A 14,878-nucleotide genomic window follows, 5' to 3' on the forward strand; every position below is an offset into this window, starting at 1 on the left:
GGAATGTATTGCTTCACACGACCACTTTCATCAAGGCACTACCGTCTTTGACGGGGCGTTTCAAGTGGGGCGTTTCGGTAATAGTAATCGCGAAAGATTATTTCTTCCCTTGTTGTAATGCTTGTGCCTAATAATTAACCTGTGCATGTAATTCGAGTGGGTGATTAATACATTTAATGAAGAAACGTAGTATGACTGACTGTACAGTAAATGAATATTTAATTACTATGTAATTGTGATGGGTCACTCTAAATTGCACAGAGTCATTCTCCCACCTTGAATTGCTTTATATAAGGAGTCTCCAGCACCTTGGGATAAAATTATGTAAATTTCACACATTTATTGACAGTCGATTGTAATCCGTGGCTGAAGTATTTCACAAAAACACATGAAACGAGGGTTTAGTAATTATATGCGACACTTGCATATAAAGCAGGAAAGTGAAAGTTTTGCAATGCATTCTGCTTAAAATTTTTCTATTTTCACGAAATTTCACGTACGTATCTTGTGCATTGTTTTAGCAGTCTAGGAAACATCTAGATTAGCGGCAGTATGACACCCTGGAATGCTTCAATGACTAATTTTCTACAAAGGCTGTAATGAACCTGCACAGAGTAAACATGTATTGCTCGTCACTCAGAGCATTGTTTTGTACATCGAATAAATATAAACACCATGCCCTGCATATTTTACCGGGGATACCAGGGGGAAACAATCAAGTGCCATGTATAAGGCATAAAAATTTGGATAAAGCGACCAGTCAGTTCTAAGGTGAAGTTCAGGGCAGTAGCCCTCCTCACTGACTTGGAATTGTAAGGCGTCAGAAAAGCAGTCAAATCCTGCAAAGGTGATGTCCTTGAGGTATTCTTCACCGAAAAAACACACGCAGAGTTGTGTCCGTTCCACGCCAGGGAAGATCGCTGCTGGCAGCACAATGTCAGTTCTTTCTTGCAATGTCGCCTCAATATATTGACACCTGTAGACCCCTCCAAGTTAAAGAACTCGGAATTGCTCGTGCAGCACCTAGTGGAAGGATTACCTGGAGCAAACTATGGCATCTCTATTGACATTGAGGAAGTTTTCTACTCTGTGCCGCACAATGAATTGTTTTTAGCAGTCCTTGATGCGATTGATTGTCATGGGGTAGTGCCCTTTCAAAATGCCTCATTAGTCAATATGGACAATTTTTTAGAGTTGTTTAAGTGTTATTTGCGCTCCACGATTGTAAGCTATGACAACAATACCTATGTGCAAAAGAGGGGCATATGCATCGGCTCTCGTGTAGCACCTGTGCTTTGTGAAATTTTTTTAGCCAAATTTGACTGCCAGTTGCAACCTGAACTTGTAGAAAGGCATGTATTAAAAGTGTACAGATACGTTGATGACTTTGTTTTTTTTAAGTGTACCGAATGACCAAACACCCCTATCGTCAGCTAATAGTATGTTAGATCATTTTAATAATAATTCATGTTCTTTGTCTTTTACCCTTGAACTTCCCACCAATGGTGTGTTGCAGTTTTTAGACGTTGCTTTGTATTTTAAATGGGACGACCATGTTTGTTGGGAATATTTACCACGCTCCAGGAAAAGCATTCTACCTTATGACTCCTCACACACTAAGCTTGTCAAACGAGGGATTGCCTTGTCGTGCCTGAATTTGGCTTTGAGAAAGTCCTGTTTGCACAAGGTCGAGCACAGCTTCAGTGTACAGGTGTCACGTCTCGAAAGCTCGGGCTTTCCCTTGAGTCTTTTGGTGGCCGTGAGTGGTTCGCTTTTAAAGGAGCTCAAATGGCAACCGTCTCAACCACACGGGAAAAGCGGAAACCAAAAAAGGTTGTGGTTATGCCTTACATTCATGCCGTTTTGCACAACCTGAAGAAAGTAGGACGCAAACATGAGGTGGATGTAGTTTTCACAGCCCCCTGTAAGATTGCGACACTGTGCTCTCTAATACACAATCGGAGTGAAAAGAAAAGTGCAGAAAATGCATGTGAGAAGAGATATGTAAACCCCCTGGTGACTTGCGCCACTGAGGTCGATTACCAGATTCCGCTCCGCAGCGGTAAAGTTTATATTAGCCAAACGGGTCGGTGTATAAACGACCAATTCAGGGAGCACTCGGCATCTTTAAAGGCTGTTACAGGTGGTATGCGCCTACCTGCAGATATCAAAAATTGCAGTTTCACTCCGCTATTTAGAAAAGCATCCATTTTAAACAAGTCTAATGACAGACTGGGGGGAGAAATTATTGAGGCTGGCCAGATATACGCACAATCTACCACGTGTGTCAGTGTGCTGTCAGTTGCCTTGACGTATAAAGAAATTAGATATCTCCTTGGGCGTTAGTATTTTTTTGCGTGTGATTATGCTTGAGCTTTGTAACAGCCTTCTTATTGCGCATGTGCTGCCCTCCGCTTCCTGGAAAAGCTCTCGTTAATTAAACTTCGGTTGTAACTGAGCGTTTGTCCTGTCCACTCCGTATTTTCCCACCCATATTTCCGCTCAGCGGCACTACAGTCCGTTAATGTTTTCAGAGTATGTAAGCAACCTACACAGTGCAAATTTTCGGTACACATCACCAAAAATGGCCCTCATTTTTTCAAGATACGACATATCTGTTGTATTTGTTCCTGCCGGGAAACAAGTAATAGTGTAGCTTTAGAAACAGCCTGAAAATGAAATTGTCAGTCAAAAGTGACACATGTCTTTAGAAAAAGTCAATGTTCTATTGGTAATCAAATGGCTCTGCAAGTTCGACCAAGGTAATTTTCACGAGCATATCTACGATAAGTCGGGATTACACAATGAAATTCGACAGTTACATCTCTAAGAGGTTTGATTAGATTTCTGATTTTGATAAGATACTGAGACAGCAACGCTGCAACGGACAGATGTTAAATTGTTCCAGCAGTTGGTAATCCAACGATTTCATGCCATAAGACACGTTGGACACGGCTGATTATAATACTTTATCTGGACCTCCCTGGACCTGGAGATTAAATGTAACAAGCTGATTGTGATTTAGAATATGGATATATAGCGGTCCCAAAAAAACTGGGCATGATGCAAGTTGCACAAGCTGACAGTTTGTTAGGGCAGAAACTGCCCAGCGCAGTTATCTGCAATGTGAGCGTGCATGGCGAATACCGTGTGTCCTCCGCTACAGGGCGTCCCGAGAAGGCACAAAAGACAACTGTAGTTTTCCAAGCAAGGATATACATAATAAAGAAAAGCATTGCTTATGTGGTCACTCTAGTGAGAAAGAAAATTTAGCTTCAGCTGTTTTTTAACGGATTTTCCAGCTTGGAGCAAAAAGTGCCAGCGCCCTCTTTCGAAAGTGGGGGGGGGGGGCAAATGAGATGCTTTGTCCCCCCTCCTTCCTGTAGATACGCCTATCTCATCTGCTCATTTTCAATAAAAAATTTTCATCATCATTTGGAATTTTTCCAAATATCGTTACTGCTTTGACAACGAAACATCCTTGCCCAATGGGTCTGCTGTTGTGGGGTGAATGCCCCTGGCTTGCAGACACGAGGGCCCTGTGTGGCAGGTGGCATGGGCACACCCTGTGTTTGGCAGCCTGCTGGCATCGTGCTCGTACGACCGCACCGTCTGCCTCTGGGCCGACCAGGGTGCACACAGCAACCCAGACTGGCACTGTGTGCACCGCTACCGGGACCACGACTCGTCCGGTCAGTGATTGGTCACTTTTGAGGAGGGGACACTAAGAGAAAATGTCAGGTCGAGCTAAACGATAACAGAGCTTTAGTTAGTGAGATCATGTAAAATATGGTATGGTGCCATTATTTTGGATTGTAGTGCGTTTTGTGCGACAGCACTGGCTACAATAGTGCAGCATTCTCTGATGCCTGCAGATTTATAGAGAGCGAGGTCACATGGGTGTTATGTCACTTTATCCACTCATATTCCTTCTGGGTCTGCCAGTGAGAGAGATAAATGAAATCTTGCACATATGAAAAAAATGTGATAGATCTGCATCAACTAGCCGCTCTTAGTATGTTTAGAGCAGGAAATATATTTTTTATATTAGGGAGGACAAGCATTCATGTATGTTTTGAGCACTGAAACAGTTCGTTAGGGTCTAGCCTGTGTTACTGTGTGCTTGTTCTGCAGGTGTCGTTCAGTCATGTACTTTCTGAGTCGCAAGCAAGTGCATGCTCATTGGTGTTTCTATATTTAACAACTTTCTCAAACAAACTCTCAATTGCCGATAGCACTAGCGTCACTGTGTCCCTTTATTAGCCACCTGTAAGTCGCACTGAATTTTCAACACACACCCGTACCAACTAGCTCAATTTATTCAACTCCTGCGGTAAACATCCTTTGAACTTGCTTGGAACAAACTGCGGTGTGTGCAGCCCAGTGAACTGGCACCGTGTGGCATCTACTATACACCAATACCTATCGCCACTGTAAGTGTCACATTTAAAAGGCCTACCATTACAGAGTGCTTAAGTGTGAGGGCTGACCAAGGCCTTAGTCTCTGATACTTAAAGGTGTTAGGTAGTGAGGGCCTGTTTGCAGGGTTGATTTGTGCTATGTGTAATTTGCTTTGCCCGTCTGCTTCCGTGCTGTGTAATGAATGGCTGAATGCAGTGAATTCCATCTGCTGGGCTCCTCATGAGTTCGGCCTGATGCTCGCCTGTGCCAGCTCGGATGGTGCCGTCTCAGTTCTCTCTAGCAATGGCGATGGCATCTGGGTGGCCAAGAAGATTGCCAATGCCCATACGGTGAGTGCCTCTTTCTAGTTCATTACGAATGGTGTTGCTGGTTTGAGTGAATACAAGATAGGCCAGCAGTCGTAAACCCTTTGAGGTCACATTTCTTAGCACAGGTACAAATGCTTCAATGTGACTTACTTTGAGAAAAGGAACAAAGAAATAATTTTTTATGTAACATTATAGCAACAAAATTGTTTTTATGTATGTGCAGTGTATTACATGATTTATTGTTGAATGCACCGAATAAAATAGCGTTATAAATTTTTTCCAAATGTAGTGATTTTGCAAATCTAATGCAAATGTAAAGCTTGACACAACTAGAGCCCATATTTTGTAACATTCTATTTTATATTTCATTCTTCTCATGTGTCACACCGAGGGAGTGATCAGAGCGAAGATGGCACTACGGCAGCATCTGAGCCATGTTTGAATCAATTTCAAAGGGACAGAAAAATGGCAAATGAAGTGGATCTTTAGAGGCCCAGGGACACGTGGCTATAATGGAAGCAAGGCATGCTGTAGTTGCCACCCATCATAAAAAGAAACCGCGATTGAGAATTCAATCACTTGTTTGGTCACTGAGCTACTATCAGTTGTTATGTGTTTTGCAAAAGGAGACAGGCATGGCAGTATCATCTGTTCGCTAGTGCCTGCCTGTAATGCCCTCTGTAATGCCTTTGGCCCTGAGGCTATAACAAATAAATAAATAAAATATTTTCCGTTTTATAAGTCGTACCTTTGTATAAGGTGCACCCACCTCAAAACAGCAGCATTCCTGAAAAAAAAATGATGCATATAACTTGCTCTAGTGTATAAGACGCACCTGTTCATTCAGCTTTGTGCCATCCGCACAACAGGCGAGAACATTGGAGAAGTGCGATTTCTTATAGCCTGTTGTCCTCACTGTAACAGTTTTTTCGCCTTTCTCAGCGAGGCTTCTCCCACGCAGAATATGGAAAGTCAGCTGGACTTCATACATGTTGGCGACGTGGCTCACCCTGACATCCTTCTTCTCAATTTCCTCTCTCACGAATGAGCTGAAGTTGTCAAGCAGCTTCTGGCACATTGTCGTACGAGCACTCTTCATGACCAGTTTATTCCGCCACATATTGCGGAGACACCACGATAGACCACCCTAGAAGCATTGACCTCTGTTGCCAGGGTCTTCGCCTTCAGATGCAGCTGCACTGTTGACAGCCAGGAGTGCAGTTTTTTGGGCTAACTGGTTCATTGGATCACGTCCTGTCGTCTTTCGTGTCCCTGTCAATCCAGCGCTATGACTTCAATTGATGTTGACAGCCCTATGCCTTCGGCTCATTGTTGCAGTACCCACATGCACCAAGAATGCTCAAGATCCGGCCAGCGGGCCTTGTTGCCGCAGTTCACTTTGTTTGTTGACTTCATTGTCTGGAGCACGCTAGAGGCTTTGCGCCAGTCCCGGATCATTTTCTCGCTGACTTCGAATTCCCTCCCTGCTGCTCGGTTTCCATGCTCCACCGCAAATTTGACGGCACGCAGTTTGAATTTCACATCGTAACCTTGCCGACTTTGCTTCACATCTGGTGTCTTGATTAGCGAGGCTGTGACGACACACGCGAAGTGTGCAGCATTAACGGCAACAAGTGCACTGAAGTGTGATTGCTGTGAATGGCAGTAGGTGACACGAGGTGGAGCGTCACTTGATGCCCGCTGTTGTGATCGGCTGTTCAACCCGCGACACCCCTCAGTCACGGCTCGCACGATTATGGGGAACAGGCCGACGGCCTCGTCAAAATGGTTCTCGACACGGATGAATTATGACCAGCGTGGGAATACCTCGTTCAGGAGAGGTTTGAGCAATTAGCAATGATATGGCTCTCACCTGTCAGCAGCAGAAACTGGCGTGCCCAAGCCGGAGACACGGTCAGTGTGATGATCCGGCCATCACCTGTCAGAGTACGATCGGCGTCTGCGAAAAGGGTCTCCTGACACCGGATTAGTAGGACTTGATGTCATTGGCCTCCTGACACCGTATTGGGGGAAGTGACTAAACAATGATCACGCAAGGCATAAAAGGAGCTACAGACATAGGAGTGACATGCGACTACCACTTCATCATCAACCTTTCTGTTTTACCTTGCATTTTCTTGTACATATGTAAATATATACATGTGTCACGCATAGGTTAATGCCTGGTACCCTTGCTTGAGCGGGCAGAAGGAACACATGAACGCAAGGTGCAGCATACACAACATTCATTCGATAGGCTATTTTAGCAGCAGTAGCACACGGTAACATTCAACACTTATTACACACGGAATGCGTCCTCCCTTGCTAAGCTTTACGCTCGCACTACCGCGTTTACTTACGTCTGTGCAGCGATCGTCTATACACTATAGTAGCGCTTACAGTACCGGTTCTGTTTGGGGCAGATATCGGCGTCCCCCCCGGTCTGTGGTCCCTCGTTGTAATCCGGTCGTCTTCAGTAGTCGCTGGCGTCCAGCGTCACCGATGCCCCGGTTGACGTGACGAAGGCACAGTCGCTGAGAAGCTGTCATGCTCCGGCAGAGCGGGGCTCGTGCCGTCTGGCACTCCCGGTGCGCGCCGGCCCAGCTTAGTTGCCTAGACGGGTTGGTGACTGGCTGCAACCAGCCTCCGCACGTCGACGTTCAGCGGCGTAAATGATGACGGGTCCTGGCAGGTAGGTCCGGGCCAGCCTTAGTTCCGGGGACATCGGTCATCTGCTCGCCGAGACTGGTACTCGGGCGGGATGTTGATGTGTCGTCTAGGAACTGGGGCAGGACCCAGACAGGCGATCTCCGGCCGTCTTCTCCTGGAATGCTGCCCCCTGGCCACCACGTCCTTCCCTGCGTGCGCCTCTTCTCCAAGATGGCCACTCCACGCGCTCGCTTCACTCCTTCTTCCTCGTCTTTTGTCTTTTTTTATGCTTGTCACTCCTGACAATGGCCCCCCTATTTTCCGACTTTTCGCTCCACAAAAACTTCACTCACTCTTCGCCACCTCGTGGGTTTACACGGACACTGCACTTCACTTCACCACACCACATATAACTTCACTTCGCCGCTTCTTTGTTCACACATCACTGCACTTCACTGCACTACACCACATATAACTTCACTTTGCTGTTTCTTCCTTCACACCTCACTGCACTCCACCGCACTTCACTACACCCACGCGCACATCATGTAAGTTTCTGCCGAGTTTTAACAATACGTCAATGTCAACGGTGCCACCATTCACACAGCATTGTATTCCGCGAGTGTTTGAGGAAGACTCCTCAGAAACTCTAAACACTATATGCATGCGTAGAAAGCTATTGCAAAGTATGATTGTATACTTATTCAGTGTTATTAACTAAAACTAACATATTCAGCAAAGTCAGTGATGTCCTTCGTGGCACGTTCACTCACATGGTCCGCGAACTGCTGCCTACCATTTCCTGTCTGACCTGGATACAGCAAGAGAGGAAGTTGTGCACGGGTCCTGGCTCTTGACGCCGGTGCCTCATCGAGACATGACCTCAGGCAGAATGATTTAGATGACACTAGGAGTTGGCGCGGGACCCAGACTTGCATGGCGAAGGCTTGTCAAAGTTGCCGGACACAGCGAGGACACATCCGTTGCACTTCAATTCCTGAGCTCGTCTTTTCTCCCATACGTTCATTTTAGACACCATGCTTGTCATCTTCACCTTCTGAGGGATCATTTCTGTTGTTGGGATGTCTGCTTGGTATAGATTTTCAGCAACCAACTCTGTGATGGCCATTCCTGCGTACTTTTGAAACAGTTGCTCCATAATAGGCGTAGTCCCTAGAGGTACCTTTGATATCAACCCTTTTGGTGTGCTTCTCTGGCATATCTCGCTAGATCGCACAAACCGTTTAATGTTACTTTGCATGCACGGCCAAAAGAATTCTTCTGATACTCGACTGGTCGTCTTCCTTACTCCTTTATGTCCAGCCATTATAGTGCCATGCGCCAACTCGAGGACTGCTCTTCGTAAACTCACTGGCACTACTAACTGTCGTGTTTCTCTTCCATCATGGGTTCTGACTATTCGGTACAGTAATTCTCCAACCTCCTCAAACTTTTGTATGACCCAGCTCTTCTTACACCGCACCCATTTCCCTAAAATTTCAAAATAATGTTGCAGAGTACTGTCCACTTCTTGCCTTTTTTTTTCATTTCTGTCGCGGTTATATTCATGGCGGTGCCTGAAGTATTCTTTATGTGAACATCTTTCCTATCCTAGTTTCTTGTACTTTTCTGCACTGACAATATGGTAGCTTCTCCGGTATACGGATCCAAACTTCTTTCGTTGTCTCTGCCACCGGCTTCGGTGGATTCATGGTCCCTCCTACTTGTAATTTGGATATTGGGAAAACTCCAGAGGGCGTCTGGATCATCCACTCTTCTGACTCCTGGCACATTCCCAAGAATGACATCGTAAAGCGGTTCTTTGACACACCGGGCTTCAATCCAACCACAGTAATAAGGCGTCAAAAGCAGTACACGAGCCACAGGCATTCACCGTACCGTACCATCCGCCAATCAAACTGGCGTTTCTGTACCGGTGATATTATTTCTTTCCGGCACCTCGGATTGCCTTACCAGAACAATGTTGGACCCAGTGTCTCTGAGTACCAACACTTTTTGTCCCTGCAGCACTCCCACTACCACCGGCATCGAGGTTTCCGGGTCTTCCGACCACGGAGCCGTCATGACAGCTCAGCACTTGCCTTGTAGCTGGACTCCTTCTTTTCCATTTGCGTGGTGTCAACATCAATGGGACTTTCGCTCGCAACAATGCAGGCAGTCTTATTTTCTGGCTTAGCTCGGCAGGTTTGTATTGTATGTCCATGCCGTCCACACCGCTCGCACTTCAACGTCGAACTGTGAGTGCAACCCAAGGGACAATTCACAGCCCGATGCCCTATCCTGTCACACATAAAACGTTTGATTGTGCTTAGAGTCTGTTCTCTCTCATCTGGTGTCTTATTATCTTCCTTCCCCTTTCCCAAATTCTTTTGGCCTTGGGCTTCTAAATAGCGGTCGGCGTGTTCAGATAGTTCCGCCACCGTCCTCAAGTTGCGCTCTTTCAGGAATATTGTCGCGCCCTGATGACATGATGCTAGGAACTGTTGTGCAATCATGTTGTCCCTCAAGTCTTCAAATGTTAGTTATCTCTCTATGTTAGCCATCTCCAACCAGCGACCAAAGTAGTTGGAGATTCGAGCGGCGAATTGCTAGCCCATCTCGTTTTCGTGTGGCTTGGAGTTTCAGAATTTGTCCCTGAAACCTTCGGCCGTTAGTCTGAAGGGTTGTAGGAGAGCCTTCTTCACCTTGTCGTAACCTAGTCCGTCAGTCGCTGACATCAGGCTGTACACGGCCAAGTTCCCCCACAAGACATGTACTCAATCCCGTCGCCCAGTCACTTTTCTGCCAGCCTTGTCCAGTTGCTATTCGCTCGAAACGCTGTATGTAGGCATCTAGATGATCTCGCCTTTCATCAAATGGGGCGATTAACCTCTGGAGACACACTGTCGCTATTCTCTGAGGTACCACATCTGAGTTCCAATTTCCTGCCTCCTCTACACTGTTGCTCACGCGCAACTGCAATTTCTTTTCCATAAGTTCTTTTTCTATCATGAAGTTTCTATACGCCCGCTCGTCCGCAGCTTTCGCTCTCTCCTCGGCTGCCTTGGCTCTCTCCTCATCTTCCTTCGCAGCCTCTCGCGCCTCTGCACAATCTTCTCTTAATCGCTTCTGTTCCTCATGATGCAGTGCTATTATGGCCTCAGCTGACATGCCCGCGGCACTCCCAGCCGTCATCAAACGTTTAAGGTCCATTCCGCTGCTCAAGACACCCAGAGGCACGTGACGAAGTTAAAGGAATCCTGGCAGGCTCGCCAATGTTTTCACACGTAGGTTAACACTTGGTACGCTTGCTTGAGCAGGCAGAAGGAACACATGAACGCAAGGTGCAGCATACACAACATTCATTCGATAGGCTATTTTAGCAGCAGTAGCACACGGTAACATTCAACACTTATTACACACGGAATGCGTCCTCCCTTGCTAAGCTTTACACTCGCACTACCGCGTTTACTAACGTCTGTGCAGCGATCGTCTATACGCTATAGACGGGGCGCTTACAGTACCGGTTCTGTTCGAGGCGGATATCGACGTCCCCCCGGTCTGTGGTCCGTCGTTGTAATCCGGTCGTCTTCAGTCGTCACTGGCGTCCGGCGTCACCGATGCCCCGGTCGACATGATGAAGGCACAGTCGCTGAGGAGCTGTCACGCGCTCCCGGTGCGCGCCAGCCCAGCTTAGTTCCCTAGACGGGACGGTGACTGGCTGCAGCCAGCCTCCGCGCATCTACGTTCAGGGCGTAAACGCTGACGTGTCCGGGCAGCTAGGTCCGGGCCAGCGGTAGTTTCGGGGACGTCGGTCATCTGCTTGCCGAGTCTGGTACTCGGGCGGGACGTCGATGTGTTGCCTAGGAACTGGGGCAGGACCCAGACAGGCGATCTCCGGCCGTCTTCTCCTGGAACGCTGCGTCCTGGCCACCATGTCCTTCCCTGCGCGCTTCTTTTCCAAGATGGCAGCTCCACGCGCTCGCTTCCCTCCTCCTTCCTCGTCTTCTTTCGTTGTTTATGCTTGTCACTCCTGACAATATGTTTGTCTAACATCCTGAATATCGGACCCAGCCTCACATTCACTTAGCCCTCTACAAGGAAAGAGGATCCCACGTCTTCGGACCCCCGAGTCGCAACACCGCTCAATACAAAGGGTGTGGCCATAGCATCCAATCCAGTTTTGACTGTCTTTGAGTCGCACCATTCTATAAGAAGCAGCAACAAAAATTTCAGAAATGAAACGTAATTTATGCGCCAAAAATACGGCAATTACACACCTGTGGGAGAGCCATGCAGGCGAGCAACCTGTGGTAATGCTTTCAGTGATACAAAACAAGACAGAAACAACTTTTTTTTCTGAGGCTCATAGCTTGAAATGACATGCACAAGAATGCCTAATATGAAGTGTACAAGCACCTGCATAAGCACGTGGTAGCAAACTTGTCGAAGTGGTTACTCCAGATACTAGGATGGTGGCAGCAGAGTAAGGAATTTTTGAGAGGTTGCAGAGGGTTGGAGAACCTCCAAAGCGATGATATGGGTCATTCAGTTCAGAAAAGGCACATTCTTTCAAATATTTGGTGGCCTCCATACATGAATATCCATGTCTACTTGGGACTTGTTTTCGCCTCTACATGTATGGCAGTGATAGAAAGAAAGGTGATAGAAAAATGTGCGGAATATAACCAACCCTTATATATCGCTTTTATTGATTACGAGAAAGCGTTTGATTCAGTAGAAACCTCAGCAGTCATGGAGGCACTGCGAAATCAGGGTGTAGACGAGCCGTATGTAAAAATACTGAAAGACATCTATAGCAGCTCCACAGCCACCATAGTCCTCCATAAAGAAAGCAACAAAATCCCAATAAAGAAAGGCATCAGGCAGGGAGATACAATCTCTCCGATGCTATTCACAGCGTGTTTACAGGAGGTATTCAGAGACCTGGATTGGGAAGAATTTGGGATAAGAGTTAATGGAGAATACCTTAGTAACTTGCGATTCGCTGATGATATTGCCTTGCTTAGTAACTCAGGGGACCAACTGCAATGCATGCTCACTGACCTGGAGAGGCAAAGCCGAAGGGTGGGTCTAAAAATTAATCTGCAGAAAACTAAAGTAATGTTTAACAGTCTCGGAAGGGAACAGCAGTTTACAATAGGTAGTGAGGCACTGGAAGTGGTTAGGGAATACATCTACTTAGGACAGGTAGTGACTGCGGATCCGGATCATGAGACTGAAATAATCAGAAGAATAAGAATGGGCTGGGGTGCGTTTGGCAGGCATTCTCAGATCATGAACAGCAGGTTGCCATTATCCCTCAAGAGAAAAGTTTATAACAGCTGTGTCTTACCAGTACTCACGTACGGGGCAGAAACCTGGAGGCTTACGAAAAGGGTTCTACTTAAATTGAGGACGACGCAACGAGCTATGGAAAGAAGAATGATAGGTGTAACGTTAAGGGATAAGAAAAGAGCAGATTGGGTGAGGGAACAAACGCGAGTTAATGATATCTTAGTTGAAATCAAGAAAAAGAAATGGACATGGGCAGGACACGTAGTGAGGAGGGAAGATAACCGATGGTCATTAAGAGTTACAGAATGGATTCCAAGGGAAGGAAAGCGTAGCAGAGGGCGGCAGAAAGTTAGGTGGCCGGATGAGATTAAGAAGTTTGCATGGACAACATGGCCACAATTAGCATGACCGGGGTAGTTGGAGAAGTATGGGAGAAGCCTTTGCCCTGCAGTGGGCATAACCAGGCTGATGATGATGACGATGATGATGACGATTTATGGCAGTGACCCTTAAAGGGGCCCTGAACCACCCCTTAGGCTTGACGAAAAAATATAGTCTGCGGATAAGATTCACTGCTATGACCATCTCAGCCAAGTTTTGCAGTTGTGCGCGGCATGTGTAGCTCGGAAGCGGAGTGCAAAGTCGCCTTTCTCTCAAACACTCTTTCCATCATAGGCTTGCTGCTCGCTCTTTTTTGGATGCATTGTATCGTAATACAGCAGATTCTCATATGCGGCTGTCATTGACCAATAGCTGACATCAATCAAGAAGGATGTTTGGATTAGTGCGCTTCTTCCTACTGTTACTGTGTATATTTATTGACAAAGTTTAATAGCTAGGCTGAAGTAAGTGAAAATCTGCTTTCGAATTTCTATAATTATGTACTTGCGGAAAAAGCCAACAATCGGCTGCTCACACTCGGCTGCGGCTGCCCGCATAGGATTTAAACTTTGGCCACCCTGCTTTGGTGTCATAGTCGTCAGGTCTCGCTAATTTGGACTAGTTTTGAACCTTCAACTAGCCTCAAACCACGTGAAACTTTAGGCCAGACCTGATGCACGGTTGCCGGTGCGCGCTTACTCCTGGTCACTCCTCGTTAGACGCCTTGGCAGACTTATTGATATGCTTCAAAATGTGCAAGTTGGATGTAGCTACTATCCGTTGGTCAAGCTGGTGAAGGACAAAGTCAGTCCGCACCACGTAGCAGAGTCAGACTGGAGCACATGAGCGCAAGCACGCACTCAAGCCCTGTCATGCACGAAGCAAACGCTGCACATACACACTACAATTGCATGTAGGTGCCATCTGCTACGTTGCAGCCACCACGGAGTGCCGCAACGAGTCCACTGGCTAAGCGCACTGTGGCTTGCTGAAAACAACCGTGTTTGGCTTACGTTTGGCATGTCGTAGGTGCCAAAATTGGTAGTTGCGTCTACGTTAACATCCAAAATCCAACTTGAACTGCTTGCCATGTTGACATTCAGTAGGTGAAGCATTGTGGGTACGCTCCACTCTGCCGTAGTCTTCGCAGTGCAAGGCATTGAAGAAGGAGTGGTAGCACCACGAAGGGGGTGTGCAAATAACTCTGGTTCTGCTGAATGCATTGAAGTACTTTTTGCGGCAAGGTATTTCTGAAATTGCCTATTTTAACTGCAAATGCAAACTAAAGGCAAATATTAAGTCAAACTAAAGAGATAGGTTAGTGCTCAATAATCTTAAGGCATCAATATTATCGTGAACAGAGCATTAATAATATAGAAATTAAGGTAAAGGCAGGACATTGCTGGCAGACATGCAGACTGCAGGAAAGAAGAAATGCAGACTCCCCCAGCATATTTAACTACTTGCCCGATGACGAAAGCACTCCTCAGTTAAATTCCGTCACTACAGTCGAACCAGGCTATATCGAACACACAAAAAAAAAAACGCCTATCAGTTCGATATAGAGCGTAATTCGATATAAGCCTGCTAAATAATTGGGTGTCATAAAAGCACATACCATTTATAAAATCACTTTATTGATGAAACTAGCTTAGTTTCGCATGAAATAGTCCTGCATTTTGTTCTGCTTAGGCAACTTCGCTGCCTGTGACGCATGCACTTCCTTGCATTGTCTAAGGAGCTGGAGCAGCTGAGGCCGCAACCTTCCGCATTTGCACAGAAGCACCGGACTAGTACGAGTACACCAATCGCTTTGGAGG

At 46.5% G+C, this 14,878-nt stretch overlaps 1 protein-coding gene across 1 annotated transcript in view; it reads left to right on the forward strand.

Moving 5' to 3' along the window:
• Positions 1-14,878, forward strand: part of LOC142558627 (protein SEC13 homolog) — a 72,902-nt gene that overhangs the window by 17,437 nt on the left and 40,587 nt on the right. Inside the window, exons 4-5 of the mRNA XM_075670801.1 lie at positions 3,529-3,692; positions 4,618-4,751. Of these exons, the coding sequence (XP_075526916.1) occupies positions 3,529-3,692; positions 4,618-4,751 (298 nt within the window). The remainder of the gene's footprint in view (positions 1-3,528; positions 3,693-4,617; positions 4,752-14,878) is intronic.

The sequence above is a fragment of the Dermacentor variabilis genome, chromosome 9 (genome assembly GCF_050947875.1).
Source record: "Dermacentor variabilis isolate Ectoservices chromosome 9, ASM5094787v1, whole genome shotgun sequence".
NCBI lineage: Eukaryota > Metazoa > Arthropoda > Arachnida > Ixodida > Ixodidae > Dermacentor > Dermacentor variabilis.